The sequence below is a fragment of the Sceloporus occidentalis genome, unplaced genomic scaffold (assembly GCF_023333645.1).
Source record: "Sceloporus occidentalis isolate IW3139 unplaced genomic scaffold, rSceOcc1.0.p SCAF_162, whole genome shotgun sequence".
In the NCBI taxonomy this organism is placed as follows: Eukaryota; Metazoa; Chordata; class Lepidosauria; order Squamata; family Phrynosomatidae; genus Sceloporus; species Sceloporus occidentalis.
Genome location: NW_028317142.1, coordinates 767,322 through 783,861, shown reverse-complemented (window position 1 = coordinate 783,861; position 16,540 = coordinate 767,322). Strand labels below are relative to the sequence as shown.

Sequence of the window (16,540 nt, the reverse complement as noted above, 5' to 3'; positions counted from 1 at the left end):
AGAGAGAGTGAATAAGAGTATGAGTAGTGTGAGGGGTGGGAGAGTGAGTGAAAGTGTGAGAGAGCTTGAGTGAAGGTGAGTGACAACAAAAGTTGTTTAAGAATGAAAATGCCCTCTGAGTTTCATCCAAACCGAAAGGGCATGAAATGAAATTTGTTCTCTGAAAAAAGTCTATTACATAGTATATTGTGTTGATCACTTATATTTAAAAGGGAACTGTCACCATCATAGTTTTTTGCATAACAAATTTACTATAGTTATCCATAGACTATACCTTGTCTTTATTATTTAGTGTAATTATTCTGGATATATTTAGTATAAAAGCTCATCTTATAGAAGCTAAGACTGGTGGCACCCTGTGGCAGAGCCAGTGTTATCTAAATAGTCTTCCGTCCTGAAGTTCACTCCTTTTGTCTAATCCATGCTTATAAAGGCTGACAAAACTAAACAACAACAATCAGCAACTTAACAGCGGGGCAGAGATAATATGAGAACTAATCATGCAGATTCAGAGAAACTGATTTTTATAGATACAAATTGCTCATTTTAAACACCGTTACATAGGTTTATTTAAGCTAAGTAACGTAAAATGTACAATCTAAAATAAATAACAGCTATGATTTGACTACAAATCTCAGCATCCTCATGAAATACAGCTGAGGATGAAAAAAAGGCTAGGCCCTGACTAGCCTTAAGAGCCCATGTCAGCTGCCCCCCTCATGACACACCTCTAGCCATTTGCCTTAAGGAAAAGTATCCCTTTTTGGTAATTTTAATTGTTGGGAGGTATGATTATCTTTAATTAAAAAATATTAAAATCAACTAGTCCTTTAAAGTTTGTTTTTAATAATCACGGTGTTAGGGGTACTTGTACCATTCAATACAATCTGCAAACAGGTATCCCTTTTACCAACATTTCTAATTGCTTTGTTCTATTATTGTGTTTTCCCGATTCTCCTATTTGCCAACGAAAAGGCCAGACAGGAAATGAATCTATTAAGTGTCCTCCACATTAGAGAATAGGCCCTGTTAACTTGACAGTAGACCCCTGCACAGTAAACCATAGAATCATGAATGCCTGAGTGGGGTGAGATCATGGCGCTCAATACCCCACACCTTGTCAAATGCCTTTTAATTCTTTAAAAAAATAAAATAAGGTTTGTCTTGCATTCCCCTTACATTCATGTTAAAGTAAAACCTTATAATCAGTTTAATATTCCCTTCTGACATTTTGACAACATATTAGCCGGTGCTTGCACTTGGATTGAAATGCGCAAATAATACATGTTTAAAGGATAAATGTTTTCAATGAGAAGAAAAAGCACATCTGCATGTGCATACATGGGAACTTCCCAGGCTGCCCAGACTGCCCTCTTTCCTGGAGTCTGCAACCGAGGAGCATGGGTAGCTAGGAGTGGGGCGTGCTTCAGTTAGATTTTATAGGGGTGTGAAGTGCGCGGGGAGTAGACAGGCAGGGTGGGCAGGAGTGGCCTGGAGATTGAACACACTAACCCCAAGTCCCTTGAAGCACCACTTTAACTGGAGACACTGGGTGGAAACCAGGCAAGTTCCCAGGTATGGTCATATGTTTTATGACTGCAAGACAGGCAAGATACTGAATGACATTAGTTTCTGAGAAAAAACATGAACAGATTTTACTATATAAGGTATTGCGTCCAACAAGCAATCACAGTGAAAACAGTTTTTCCACAATAATGCTGGAAGAAGATTGTGTGAAAGATAAGCAGCCCAGATCTCTGACCGTTAAATACCCCATTCCCCCACAGATTCAAAGTAGCACTGCTTAATGAACATTGAAATATTTTTCCTCAATACATTTCAGCTTTTTGCATGTGTAAAAATCACTACAGTCACTGAGGAGCCAAACACAAGACGGATGGGTACGTTTCTTCTGCTACCACTGACTATGCTAGTCATTTGTACAGTAAACTTTTATGAAGGGAAATGATCTCACCTAAGATTGCGGTGGGCACAAACGGATCTGCCATGCACCATAAGTAGGTCCCGGCACAAAATAAATTAACAGAAAAAAAGGGAAGAGAGAATAATAGAGTTGACACAATGTTCTGTTTTCCAAAAAAGAATCACAAAAGGCACTCAAAAGCTCATTTTTTATACATTCTCTATGGGATTAAATCCATGACAAAGCAGCTATGTAGTGCTTACCTGGGTAGAAGGCGTTAGGTACGGTTGTACTTAGGGTATTTGTTTTCATTGTGAAGGATGAAGGTGACGACACAGCTGTAAGCAACAAAAGAGTCTTAAAATTACAAAAAGCGGAGCTTCAGACATTTTTCAGACTGTACTAAAAAACTTATGTTAAGATTCCGGAGAAGGCTGATGCTTTTCATTGTGAACATAGCTGATCCAGATAATTGGCAATAGGCTTCCCGTGTTTACAGCCTCACTGGAATACAAACAGTAACAAAGCTGGGGGCATAATGGAATATATATATATATATATATATATATATATATATATACACCGTATTTGCTCGATTATAAGACGACCCTGATTATAAGACTACCCCCCAAAATCTGAATATTAACTTAGGAAAAAAGAAAAAGCCTGAATATAAGACGACCCTAAAGGAAAAAAGTTTTACCAGTAAATGTTAATTCATCTAAACTATTTTTTAAAAACGCACATCTGCCCCCAGGCTTGCCACACCAATATGGCACTGTGGCCCATGATATGCCTTTTAACCCTCTATATGCCACTGTGCCCCATGGCATGCCTTTTGACCCCCTATGTGCCACTCTGCCTCCAGAAATGCCTTATACCCCTATATCCCATTCTGGCATTTAGGGGGTTAAAATGCATATTATGGGGCAGAGTGGCATATAGGGAGGTATAAGGCATTCCAGGAGGCAGAGTGGCGTTAAGGGAGTTAAAAGGCATTGTATAGAGCACTCTGCCTCCAGAAATGCCTTATACCCCTATATGCCACTCTGGCATTTAGGGGGTTAAAAGGCATATTATGGGGCAGAGTGGCATATAGGGAGGTATAAGGCATTTCAGGAGGCAGAGTGCTCTATTAAATGCCCCCTTAACGCCACTCTGCCTCCTGAAATGCCTTATACCTCCCTATATGCCACTCTGCTCCATAATATGCATTTTAACCCCCTAAGTGCCAGAGTGGCATATAGGGGTATAAGGCATTCCAGAAATGCCCTATGCCCCCATTTAACACACACGCACACACACGCACACACACACACACACACTTACCGGTGCTTCCAATTTCCTGCTGTATTGCCGGGGCAGCGGGTTGACGTCTCCTTCCGCTGCAGCCGGAAGGAGGTGGAGTTGGCAGCGGGGGTTTGTCTGCGTCCGTCGCGCATACCTTCCCCGGCTGTCAGAGATCAGAGTTCCCCGCACCGGTGCGGAGAACTCTGATCTCTGACAGTCGGGGAAGGTATGCGCGACGGACGCAGACAACCCCCGCTGCTAGCCACACCTCCTTCCGGCTGCAGCGGACGTCAACCCGCTGCCCCGGCAAGACAGCAGGAAGCACCGGTAAGTGTGTGTGGGGGGGTGTTAAATGGGGGGGGGGACAGGAGGATCCAGGTCCCCTGCAGCGGTGCGGGGGATCTGGATCTTAGTCTCATAATCAGACCTCTATTTGAGGTCTGATTAGAAGACGACCCCGATTAGAAGACGAGGGGTATTTTTCAGAGCATTTGCTCTGAAAAACACCTCGTCTTATAATCGAGCAAATACGGTGTATATATATATATATATATATATATATATATATATATATATATATACATACAAATATTGGCACCTTGGGTAAATATGAGCAAAGAAGGCTGTGAAAATTGTCTTTATTGTTTAACCTTTTGATCTTTTCTTCAAACAATACACACACATACTCTCTCGTGGAAATTGCAAACACAACACAGGTTTATCCAAAAATAATTGTAAAATATGTGTGACACAATTATTGGCACCCAATAATTTGTCGATAATTTGTGCTACTTTCTTTTGCCAAGATAACAGCTTTTCCTATAATGCCTGATAAGGTTTGAGAATACATGGCAAGGGAACTAAGTCTATTCCTTCCTACAGAATCACTCCAGACCCTTCACATTTTGAGGTCAGTGCTTGTGGACTCTGCTCTTCAGTTCACCCCACAGGTTTTCTATGGAGTTCAAGTCAGGAGACTGGGGTGACGAGGGTAGGACCTTGATTTTATGGTCAGTAAACCATTTTTGTGTTGATTTTGATGTATGTTTTGGATCATTGCCCTGCTGGAAAATCCAACCACGGCCAAATTTAAGCTTTCTGGCAGAGGAAGTCAGGTGTTTTTTTAATATCTGTTGATATTTGATATAGTTTATGATGCCATCTATCCTAACAAACTGTCCAGGTCCTCTGGCAGAAAAACAGCCCCAAAACATTAAAGAGGTGCTCTTCCATAAGGCTACCTCTCTTTGTGCCCCAGACCCACCACTGGTATTTATTGACAAAAAGCTCTATTTTGACTTCATCTGATTGTAGAACCATTTAAAATTCCAGTAGTGTCTGCCAAACTGAAGACGGCTGAGTTTGTTTTCAGATGAGAGTAGAAGCTTTTTTCTATAAACCCTTCCAAACAACTTATGGTGATGTAGGCGACGTCGGGTTGTAGTTTTGGAGACTTTCTGACCCCAACATTCAACTAACTTCTGCAAATCTCCAACTGTGATTCTTGGAGATTTGTGGCCACTCGAACCATCCTCTTCACGTTGAGACAATATAGACACATGTCCTCTTCCAGCTTAATTCATAACATTTCCAGTTGACTGGAATTTCTTTATTATAGCCCTGATGGTGGAAATGGACATTTCAATGCTTTTGCTATTTTCTTACAGCCAAGTCCCCTTTTGTGAAGCTCAACAACCTTTTGCAGCACATCACAGCTATATTGCTTGGTCTTACCAATTGCGATGAATGACAAGGCAATATGGCCTATGTTTTACCTAATATTTATACCCCCTGTGAAACATGAAGCCACAACAATTTCCTTTTCCTAGTCACACAGCTGTACTAAAAATTTAAAATATCCCTGGGAATATAATCCAACTACATTGAACATCTATTTAACAATCTTTATTTTTGGGGCGATAAACATGTGTTATGCTTGCAATTGTTTGATACCCATGAGAGCAGAGTATTTTGTATACTGATCAAGAGGTTAAACAATAAAGACAATTTATCACAGCCTTCTTTGCTCATATTTACCCAGGGTGCCAATATTTGTGGAGGACACACACAGATATATGTATTTCAGTATAATGTATATAATACACTGCACACAAACATGTTATTTATTCAGACAGAATCCAATAAAACCTGACTGACACCAGAGAGAGAGACATATATTCCTCTGGCTTTATATGACTACAAATTCCAAGAAAATCTTGAAAGAACAAAATGGCATAATTCACTCAATGTGATCTGATAAAAGAGCATTGGGTTGCAAGCGTATAGTCTACGGTATGACAGGGAAGACAGGAAAGCTTGTTATGATTATCTAGAAAAAGTTGTCCATGCATCAGTTGCTGCTTATTAAAATATGCAATGTGATTTAAAGCCCAGTGTGGAAGGGACTGATTTAAGATAAGTGACTATGATTTAACATAAGTGACTACTTTGTCCATTAAATTGATTGGTTAATGAGAAGGAAAAATCTTAAAAGTCACTTTAAGTCACTTCAATTTCTTCCTCTTCCACGCATTAGGAAAAAAAGGAGAGAAAGTGCTGAAAATGAAATCCTGTTGAACTTACATCTGCCATTTAAATTGTGCGTGTCCATGAAAGAGAAACCCTCATCACAGTTGGTGCCTTGCTCTGTATAACTTCTATCCATCGAATTCACCATCACTGTCATTTCCTGACGCGTGTTGCTCAGAGTCTCTTTACGCTTCTTGGCCAGTTTCCTAAGGAAGCATCAGGAAGAAAACAATAAATAGCACAATAATTGTGCCACATAATGTTATCATTACATGGTTCCATTTCATTACACAATACACTTCAGCTATGTTTATAAAGGACCAATTCTATGGCTACAGTCTAAGTTCTAGGACCAATTGTCCTTCTGTGTTTTGTATGACGGACTGAGAACTGACCTTTGTAAAACAGTCTATTTTCTACAGAGTTAATGCATACACTCAAATGCGTTTTAATTAATACAAAGCAAAAACACTTTAGGCAAATAATGATAAAAACACTTGATGATATATTGATAATGAATAAAAATCACTATGTTTCACATTTCCTGTAGACTATTCATATCATATATATATATATATATATATATATACCCAATTATAGTCTTGTAAAATACATTAATTGTTCATCAATATGTTAAAAGATACTAGTAGTGTTTTAATGGTGCTGTTTCACATACTGTGCTGGATTTAACCCTTTTTTAATTGAAGTATCATTTCTAGTCTAGCACTGAACTCCCATACTCTTTCTAAAATATATTTAATAATAATAAATAATATTGCAAATAATTCAATAATTAATCAAATATAAATAATAATTTAAGTAACAATTTGGTCATTCATATTTTTCTGAGATCTGTTTAATGTCGCATAACACAAAAGCAGGCACTGAAAGGTTGTTACAATAGGCACAAAAGTAGTTTTAAATCTGTCTTGTGGGTTCTTATGTGAATTTTTGCTTAACACCCCAGGCTGCTCAAATATTGGGGGAACAGCACCTTTAATAGAACTAGTTTTATTTGATTTGGAATTACTTAATGACGTGTACTGAAAGAGAGCTTCACCAAATGACAACAATATTATGAAACTCAAAATTCTGTTCTCTCAATCAACTATTAACCCCTTGCCATGGGTATGAAATGGTCAGACTGGATCACACTCTTAATATAAGAAATTACAGCAAATGATCATCAAAGTACAGTTGTGAAATAGCTTTGAAGTAAGGATATCTCTCAACAATCAGATATTCATGCTCTCTTTTCAAAATACCCAAACCTTCCCCTAACAATCTAGCAAATTTCTCCAACTGTCCAATTGAGGTCATTTGTGTGTTCGGGGAAAGATCAAACATGTTTAATTAACAATTAACAAAATGTTTCTACTTAAGCAATTGATTTCTAAAGAAGCTGTATTGTTAATAGAAATATGTGATTTATTCAGAAGTTCTTTGGTAAAGTCCTCATTTTATGATCCTTTTATATCCTGCATTCTCTACCAGCACTGTTATTGAAGTTTGTAGATAATCTAGTTCAGTGATACAAAAGCAAAGCAAATTATTGTTCATTTTTCTCATTCCAAGAAACAAAATGTCTTGATGGACAGTGATATCCTATATTCTCCTATCTAAATCAATTTTGTAAGTAGCTTATCTTCATGATCATGACATACATTTTTGTAATATTGTCCTGTCAATCACTGCACATATTCACTGCAATTTCCACGCATTTCTGCAACAATCTAAAAGAAGAATTTTTTTTCCCTTTAATCCAAGTGGTGCCAATAAGACAGCAATGAGGAATGCTTTGCAATACAAACCATGAAGTAATACTTATACAAGACTGTAAAAAGTCAATCTTCTTTGATAAAATAATTATTTTGAATATTTTGGAAGACACAGGTATTTCTGACCTATTTACCAACAAAAATGGAACAGCATAAGAGGTCACGTTTTTTTAACCCCTTCACGTCCCTTATGATGCTTCATGCCATCGTGTTTTTGGGCTTACATAAAACCGTGTCTTTAAGCAGGACCAGACTGGAGAAGTAAAGCAGCACTTACAGTTTGAGGCAAACAGCCACTAAATTACATATGTTCCACACATGTGTAGCCACATGCTACGCTTTTAATCTTTTACACTCTTGTAGCATGCGGCTTGGCATATCCAGCCAACAGCCCCACACTTAAGTGCCCAGTACTTAAGTAAATGTAGTAAAGGTAGGCGCTCTCGGCCACTGGCCCACTAGGCATTTCCCTGGTGTGCCAGATGCCCAGTCCGGGTAGCCGTATGGGAACCAATAGTGCTGTCAGCGTAAAATGATTGCGGGAATTAGGCAAAGTTTTATATAGCGCCATCAAATTCCGTAGCACTGTATTATTGTTGTGGGAGATATTGGTTTTAGGTTAGTGGATGGATGTATTTTACGGCTGTTTATGTTTAAATACAGTAGGTGCGTTTCCTATTATTTATATTTTTTCCTTCATGTATTTTTCTTACTAAATGATAAGCCAAATGTATAAATATGGTACTAGAATAAAGTCCTTTTCCATCCTGGAAAAAGTATATAATTTGTATCTTTTTTATTGTATAAAATTTGGTGCATTAAATAAAAAAGGCTTTTTCTTAGCCACTGTCTAATTTAAAAGTTTTCTCTGAGTACCTGATATGTCTGTCATAGGACTACTAATCAATTTTCGATTGCTTTCGCTAAACATTAAGATTATTAAACTTAAAACCATGATACTAAGTTACAGCTAATTGATATTTAACAGATTATTATGTCATATATGTCAATTAAAAGTCTCAAATTTAAAATTTTCCGTATTGAAACTGTCGCCGAACAATAGATCCATCTTGTCGAAATCTTCAGTGTAATTAATCTTAGTCATGCTGTCACATTTCAGTGTTAGATCTTGATAGCAAGTTTAATGATATTAATACAGAATTAGGTTCACAGATGTTGATACACAGGCAGCATGTGCATGCCACTCAGTAGGAAATGTCCATCTCACAAATTCAGTATTATAAATTCCCATTTGAACACCCTGTGGGTAGGTTTTAATTAAACTACTGGCCACAAAGGGTTCGCTACTTTCTTTGTAGGGTGAGTCAATTCTCTTATCCGGATTCTCACTCGATATTTACTGTTACTTAATGAAAAAGGCACAGTTCCTTGTTTTCATAAAGTGACGATGCTCTGTGATATGCTGCGTTGCTTTTACTGTTGTTGTGCCATTCGTAACGTTGACTTTGGATGTATTTATCCTATACTGTGACCATCAAGGCTTTGTACCTCTTATACACATGCTAATTAAAAAAAAAACATTTTAATTGAAAAAGTAAAATGAATAATAATTAGTATTCTTTCAAAACTATAGCCAAGTATTACCGAGTACTTAAGCTGTTCTCAAAATGAATGTAAAAAATACTACTAACGATAATAATTCAATGGAAGCTAACAGAGCTGAAGTCTCTGGTTCTAATAGCACTGTTCTATTGGAATAAAGTAATTTTGTTGTTATACAATTACATTTAAATGCGTTTTACCACTTCCTGCATTGCAATGCTGTGTAATGAATAGCAGGTCCCTGTGGCTTGGAGGATACCAGGAGTCTGCTGTTTATTCAAAGACGCCAGAGAAGTTAATAGACAGTTATAAACTAATTGAGTGTGTCTGAAGTGATATCTTCCCATTCATCTAGCTCATTCTGTTTAGCTCTGTTTGTCTTCCATATGGTGCTGAACCCTGCTGCTCCAACCCGCCTTACAACATAGTAACAAAAAAAAGTCTAGCAACAGGATGCTAATAGCATAACTGCTCTTCTAAATGTGTTTGACAATACTGATATTATCTTTAAGTACCGTATTTCCCCATGTATAAGATGCTCCCATGTATAATGAATTTTGGGGTCCGAAAATTACACTTCTATCATGCCCAGGTTCCAGGATGAGTGTGATGTTAGCTGTGCTGGAATCTGGGTATGCCTGGGCATGATAGGAGTGTTATTGCTGTTAGCAATCGTGTATTTTTAATATAGCAATCACACTCCTATCATGCACAAGCAGCCAACACATGCACATTATAGATTACTTTCAGCCTCCCTGTGCCCTGCCCCCCCTATTTACACATCCATGCTATCACACACACATATTCATTCATTCCCTGATTCACGCAGACTCATACACCCTCCCCCACCCTTACCTGAACTGCAGATCTTCCGGTGCCGCTCGCAGACTTTGTTTCCCTCTGCGTTGCTCGAACTCTGGGTGAATTTCTCTTGTCCTGCCCAGGGGAGCAGGAACGGAGCGGAGTCATGTGATGTGATGTACATTCACGTGACTCCACTGGATTCCTGTGTCAGACACGCTGCTGAGCAACACAGAGGTAAGCAAAAAAAAATAATCTACAACCACCGTATAAGATGCACCCTGTTTTTACACCCCACATTTTTCGAAAAAAGGTGCGTCTTATACATGGGAAAATATGGTAAATCTGTTTTCCTGAATTCTGACAGAGGAGGCACAACTTACAGGCAATATAATGGTGATGTCTTCTCCAGACCAGACTGGGGATTTAAATTGGCCCTGGTGCTTTAAGGCCAGTGGCTGATAAGTGTTATATATAAAAATGTATTTAATTGTTTTTATTTACACACTATAAATGGGTCACTTATTTAAACCTGTATTCCCTTCACAAAAGCAGTTTCTCGGTTGGTACAAGCACATTTTCCTTAGTGCTCTGGGATGCTATGTAATATTGTTGTTTATGGAGATCCATGATGTCTAAAATATTTCATTGTATTGAAAAAAAAAATTATATGTTGAGTCTTTTTTGCAGTTCCTTTTTTTTACAAAAGTGTGTAGCTTTTGTAAAAAAGGAACTGCAAAATTATAGATCTAGGCCAGGATCCACAACCCATTAGTCCCAAAATAACATCTAAATGGTTCTTTGAGGGCCATAAACAATTTGGCGACTTCAACAAGGTTTGCTTTAAGATAATAGTCCATCACAGTGAAGTTAAGTGTTGGAATAAAAATAACCATTTTTTCTTGCTTTCTTCCTCTGATGTGTCAGCAACCAAGTCACCTACAATAGAAATTTGACAGCTACTTAGTTAAGAATCTGTCTTATGCCCTAATCAGGCTCTGCAAGCTGTGTCATGGTAACTTGAAAGATAGTTTTGTAAAAATTCTACCAGTTAAAAAGAACTTGAACAGAACCAGAACATATCCTCGGCCCCATGATTTTTACATGTTTTTATGTATATTTCCAGCATAGCTTTTAAATCATATTCAAAAATCTGTTTCCAGGTAGCTTATACACAAAGATTAGGAAGCAGCAGAGGAGACATATAAGAGGTTAAACTGACCGTCTGCTTTCATTGAACACTTTGCGAGTACTTTAATATGCATTTAAAAAAACAAACTGTAAAGCATGATGGTAACCCAAAGCCAAAAGGGTATTTTTTAAATGGGTCTTTAACTTTTATTAACGTTTGTACTATCTGTTAAAACAAAAGGATAACAGGGAAAGACTGTAAAAAGAAACATGCTGCATAGGCCTGTTTTTCAGGACCACGGAGAGTGAATGGTTGGGGATATGCTGTAATTAGTCATCTGTTCCTCTTAGGGGAACGTATATTTCGGACATGGGGAAAAATACTTGAAGGACTGAAGGACTTAGCTAGACTACTTACTCGGTAGGTCTTTTTCATAGTGTTCTCTTGATTGATTAAGAAAGTTAGTCCCTGGTTCGATTACTCCTAATACTATATAAAACATCAAAAGTTTTAAAGAAAAAAACCAAAAAAAAAACCAAACCTGACACGAGTAATAGATTTTTAGACAATTAATACAATCCTTTCCCACTTAAGTGTAACTAAATACCCATGGCACCGAGTAATCTTGGGGCAACTGACCACTTAAAGGACTAGCCAAACAGTACAGCACAGTAATATAACATCCCTCACACACATCAATGTGCAATGTTGGAGCACACTCACATGCTGACTTTAGTTTCAAACTTTAGAAACTTAAGAAGCAAAAGCCCATAGTAGGTAACTCAAAGAACTTTTAATCATTTCTGGCTTTAAAGAAATGTCACTCAAACATCTGCCTGACAATGAAAAAGCCAGTGGTCCAGGTATTGAAGATCTAGGTCAAGGGATAACTGTCAGACATGGGCAAAAAAGTCTGACGGATCATATTTGATTTAATCTTAATGTCATGTGATCTTGTGGATGGAGAAAAATGCAATGCTTGGTATAAATAACTAGGACCACAAGGGAGACATTGAATATTTTAGTAATAATTTTCATAGATATGCTAAAATTATATTTACTATTGTAACCAAAATAATACCAACCTCAAAACGAATGTAAAAAATAACAATATTAACAATAAGTTAATGGACCCCAGCACTAAGAAAAACAACAGTACTATTTTTCAGTGTGACTCCATAAAAAGAAGGACCCTGAATAGACTATCAATAAACACATGTTAAGGTAATTAGAGATAATTGCAGTTAGCACACAAACATGCCAGCATAATTAGAAATCAAATCAGATTTTAAGGGCAATTATAAGGATTTATACATGTATTGATTTACTTGTGGATTTCTTGTGGTTCTTCATTGAGGTCTGTACAATTACAACATAAGCTCATTTTGGAGAGAGATTTCCCCCCAAAACTTTTTACTGTGAACCTTTTTTCCCCCAACCATCAAACTATCACCCATTATGGCACCCATGATGAAGAACAATATATCAAACTAACCTAGAAATATTTTGTAATGTTCATATTTGTTTTTGTTATAGTTAAAATACATTTCAGATATAGATGCTAGACTCCATGCCATTGGATCGTGTCAAAGCAAACATGTATTCTTTGAAGAACTGTTTGTATGGTGCTATGAAAATTCAATTGCAATCAGGAAATACGAGCATTATTTGAATGCCAAGGAAATTTTATTTATTCTGAAAGATGACAAAATAGGAAATTATGAAACTTCTATAATTTGGAGCTTTGACATTCTCTAGGAATTTAGTCAAAATCAAATCCCTAATTGCAAAAAATCAAGCAAGCTAGATGTGAGATGAGGATCAGTCATGCTGCATGTTTGGCGGAGCAAGATATGTGTTTGATAATCCATGTATAACGCCTGTCTAATGTTAAGACTGAGGATACATGATGCATGTATACACAGGTTCCAGGCTCTGGTAAATAACATTGAATGTTATACACGAACATATACATGCAGGTTTTCTCACTCACTTAAGTTAGGGGGGGTCAGCATGCTGTATAGGGGTGGGTGTAGGGGTTCACACGGCTCTACTGTGCATCACAATGGGTGGCTGGCAGGTTAAGTTAAAGGGTCAACTAGGGATGGCTTGCTCAGAGCCCTATTATGAATGCATTCTATAAGAACTTGACTTTTTAAGATCATTTACACAGTGTGACAGAAGGTGATTTGGCCTACTGATGGGGTTAACATAAAGATTTGTGGAAAATAAAATAATTTGTGCATCCACACCGCATGTTATGTGGCAACCCACTGACTTGCATGACTCCCTCAGAAGTCTTCATTAGTCACTGCCAACCTCAATCTGCTTCAGTTATGTTACACAGGCATCCCAGTGGAAAGGATGTCTCCTGAGCGATCACAAGCTACACTACAGATAAACTGTCTCATTTTACAACGTGTCAAGCTAGCACATTCTTACTCCCAACAGCATCTCAAAAATCTAAAATCTATAAACGCTATTAACCTTGCCTAGGTATTCAAAGTGTTGTATGCATAGAGCACCCATAATGACCTATTTCCTATTTCTTATTTCTTAGTGCATGTCATCTACATAAGCAAATCAGTGTATTCCACTAATTAAAAAGAGGCCCCTATGAAAAAAAAAAAAAAAAAAGAAAAAGAAAAAAAGAGGCCCCTATAGAATAAGGAATGGTAGGCCCTCCAAGAGTTTTTTTCTTGCACACATCATATTATTTAAGTCATGATCATCCAATCCAATATTCATTACAAAAGGAGTCTTACTTTGCCCATAACCCTTTGATTTAAGCAGGGAGATTGACTGAAATTTTGGATTCTAGGTCAAGTGTGCAAGGTTTGGAGGGACTGAAAGTTTCATAAAAAATAACTGGGTCGTTTTAAAATACTAGACTTCTAAAAAATATTTTTTTTTCCATTTGTCAATGTGACATGTTTAGTGATAACCAATCAGACGGGTAGAACCAGGGATACCAAGGTTCAAAGCTAAAAAAAAAAAAAGTTTGGGTTTATAGAGAGATTGGCGTCCGCTAGAGAGTAACCAGAGCTGTAAATCCCACTAACAGCAGCAGATGGGAACTGCTCCAATCTAACTCCTTTAGGGCCAAAGCACTCCATTTACTGCCCTGTCACTGGAAGAGATATATATGTTCATGACGTTACCAGTATGTCAATGATGATGTTGTTTGTGATGTTATGTCTGATGTCATTAACAAAACTAATGAAGTAGGGTAAACTGTATTTCTGCTTTTTGTGCTGCATAATTACTGTATGTTTGTAATGCGCTGTACTCTATAGCGGATCAGTCTAGTAATTTGTTTTGTGCTAGTTATTTAAGAGAAAAATGGTTTAATTAAAAAGTTGATACATTAATATAAGAGAAGGCTTATTATGCCCATTCAATTGAAACCCTTTCTTAACTGTCAGTATTTGTAAAATAATTCAACCGATATTTCTGGAACCAATGAGAAAGTGATTGTGACATGTATAGAGCAAGTATTCTTTAGGAAAACGTATTAATAGTTTAGCCTCAAACAATTTTACGAAAGGTAATATGACATATGAATAGTTTTTCATTATCTTTAATTAGTAAAGTCAAAGTATTGATTTGCATTGCATTGCTTTTCCCTTGTACCAAAGGCATTTAATAAACAGAAAAAAAACTATTTGAATTTCACATTAGCGATTGGAATTTGAAGATGGAATACATCAAGGAAGAAACAACATGTCAAAACAAGTTCATTGTTAATACCATTGTTTATGGTATTTAGGTAATCCATGTATTACCAACAATTACTTAACCAAGAAAGTGCCAAGCATCTGTGTTACCCCCCCCCCTCCTAAAAATGTTCAATATTACACTGCATACTCTTTTGGCAAGCAAGAAGTTAAAAAGCAAGCTTGTTATTTTATTTAGTAACTAGTTGCATAGCCTGGACTTGACAAACCAATTGCCATTTAATGCGTGTGATCCATGGACAATGTGATTGTTGGTGTTGGTGATGGATGAATCATTAGGCTGCTTAATTCTGATTTAATGGCCCAATATTGTCACAAATTAGACATTTAATTTCCCAACAATTTTGAGTGTGGCAGGTTTTATGTCAGTGACAAATTTACCGCTAACGTGATGGCCCTAAAGCAGGGTGCTTCTCTACCAATGTGAAAGCTCATTAATTTGTGACATCAAGTTCTCTGATTGTCTCGGTGAAATCCTAGCATTCCCTCTACAAGGAACATATTTTATCCCTGAAGCCAGTGAGATTATCTAATTGACAAGCAAATTAAATAAACTGGAACAATTTAACTAGACGATGTTTTAGTCAACGGAAGCAGAAAATTTACCAACTAAATAAGAATCCTTAAAATGACAAATTTCAATTGTTACAGCTACTACATGTTATAGAATAATTCACTGTAAATGTTCTGGAGGAAACCCGCAGAACCAGTGTTGACTTATAAACAAAGGCACATTATGTTTTAGGATGTAAATTGGATTATTTATATTTTGTCTACTATTATTATTTTTTTTTTACTTTTTTTAACTTTTTTTTTTAACTTTTCTTTATCTTTCTGTAAAACACAAAAGCATATTATTCATGTTTGACATCCTAACCATTGACTAATGTTTTTCCTTTCTGTATAATAACAATGTTTTAAAACAACAATAAAAAATAATGTTACATAAAAAAGTCCTGCTAGAAAAAATTTTTGAAAGATGGTTTGCATTTCTACTAAATTTATAACATGGTTTACAGAAACCATTTTTATAATTATTCTTTAGACTTTTCTGTTGACGCTGTAAATTGAAAACATTTTAGACGGTTTATAGGTGCAATAGAGAAGAACAATACATTGTTTTGCTGAAATAAAATATTTAGCCCCAAAACTTTAAAAAGAAGCTTTATTTATACTAGCATATTTTTCTCTAAAGAATGAGTGACGTTGCTGTTAATGATGCATATAGTCATATTGGTCCATGAGAAGATGAAGACGAACCATAGGTAAAACTTTACTGTTAAAAATAAGACAGTTGATTTACTAAAGAAACAGTTGACAGAAGGGAGAGTTTAAAGAGTTAAAGCTACATATCTACTGCAAGTAAACGCTTGGGAAGGTCTAAGCGATCCAGGATTGTTCACATACCCTGGGTTGAAATAATGACAGATAGTATATTTAAGAATGTATTAATAAATATCCATAAACATAAATAGACATCATTAGCAAAGTACCCCAGTAACACCTGTGGGTAGAACATACATATCCCTTCTATAATTCAGTGGGTATCAGTGCTGCCCTCTTGTGGTAAAAGCGTGCTTTTGTGCTTAGCACTGGCTATTTGGGGTAGACAGCTAGCAGGATAGTTATTGTTATCAACATCTACAGAATTTTAGCAGTACAGTCATTCCATCAAAATAAATGGATAAAACATAATAATGACATTTAATCAGGTAAGGTCACAATAATTATATTAAGGCCAAGTTGGGTTCCTTGCTTGGCATCAGTAAATGAAAAAAACAATAAA

At 36.7% G+C, this 16,540-nt stretch overlaps 1 protein-coding gene across 1 annotated transcript in view; it reads right to left on the bottom strand.

Moving 5' to 3' along the window:
• Nucleotides 1-16,540, bottom strand: part of LOC149279542 (receptor-type tyrosine-protein phosphatase mu-like) — a 296,024-nt gene that overhangs the window by 62,469 nt on the left and 217,015 nt on the right. The window contains exons 17-19 of the mRNA XM_089501054.1: nucleotides 5,798-5,949; nucleotides 2,188-2,262; nucleotides 1,976-2,002 (exon numbers count right to left, since the gene is read on the bottom strand). Coding sequence (XP_089357180.1) covers nucleotides 1,976-2,002; nucleotides 2,188-2,262; nucleotides 5,798-5,949 — 254 coding nt within the window. The remainder of the gene's footprint in view (nucleotides 1-1,975; nucleotides 2,003-2,187; nucleotides 2,263-5,797; nucleotides 5,950-16,540) is intronic.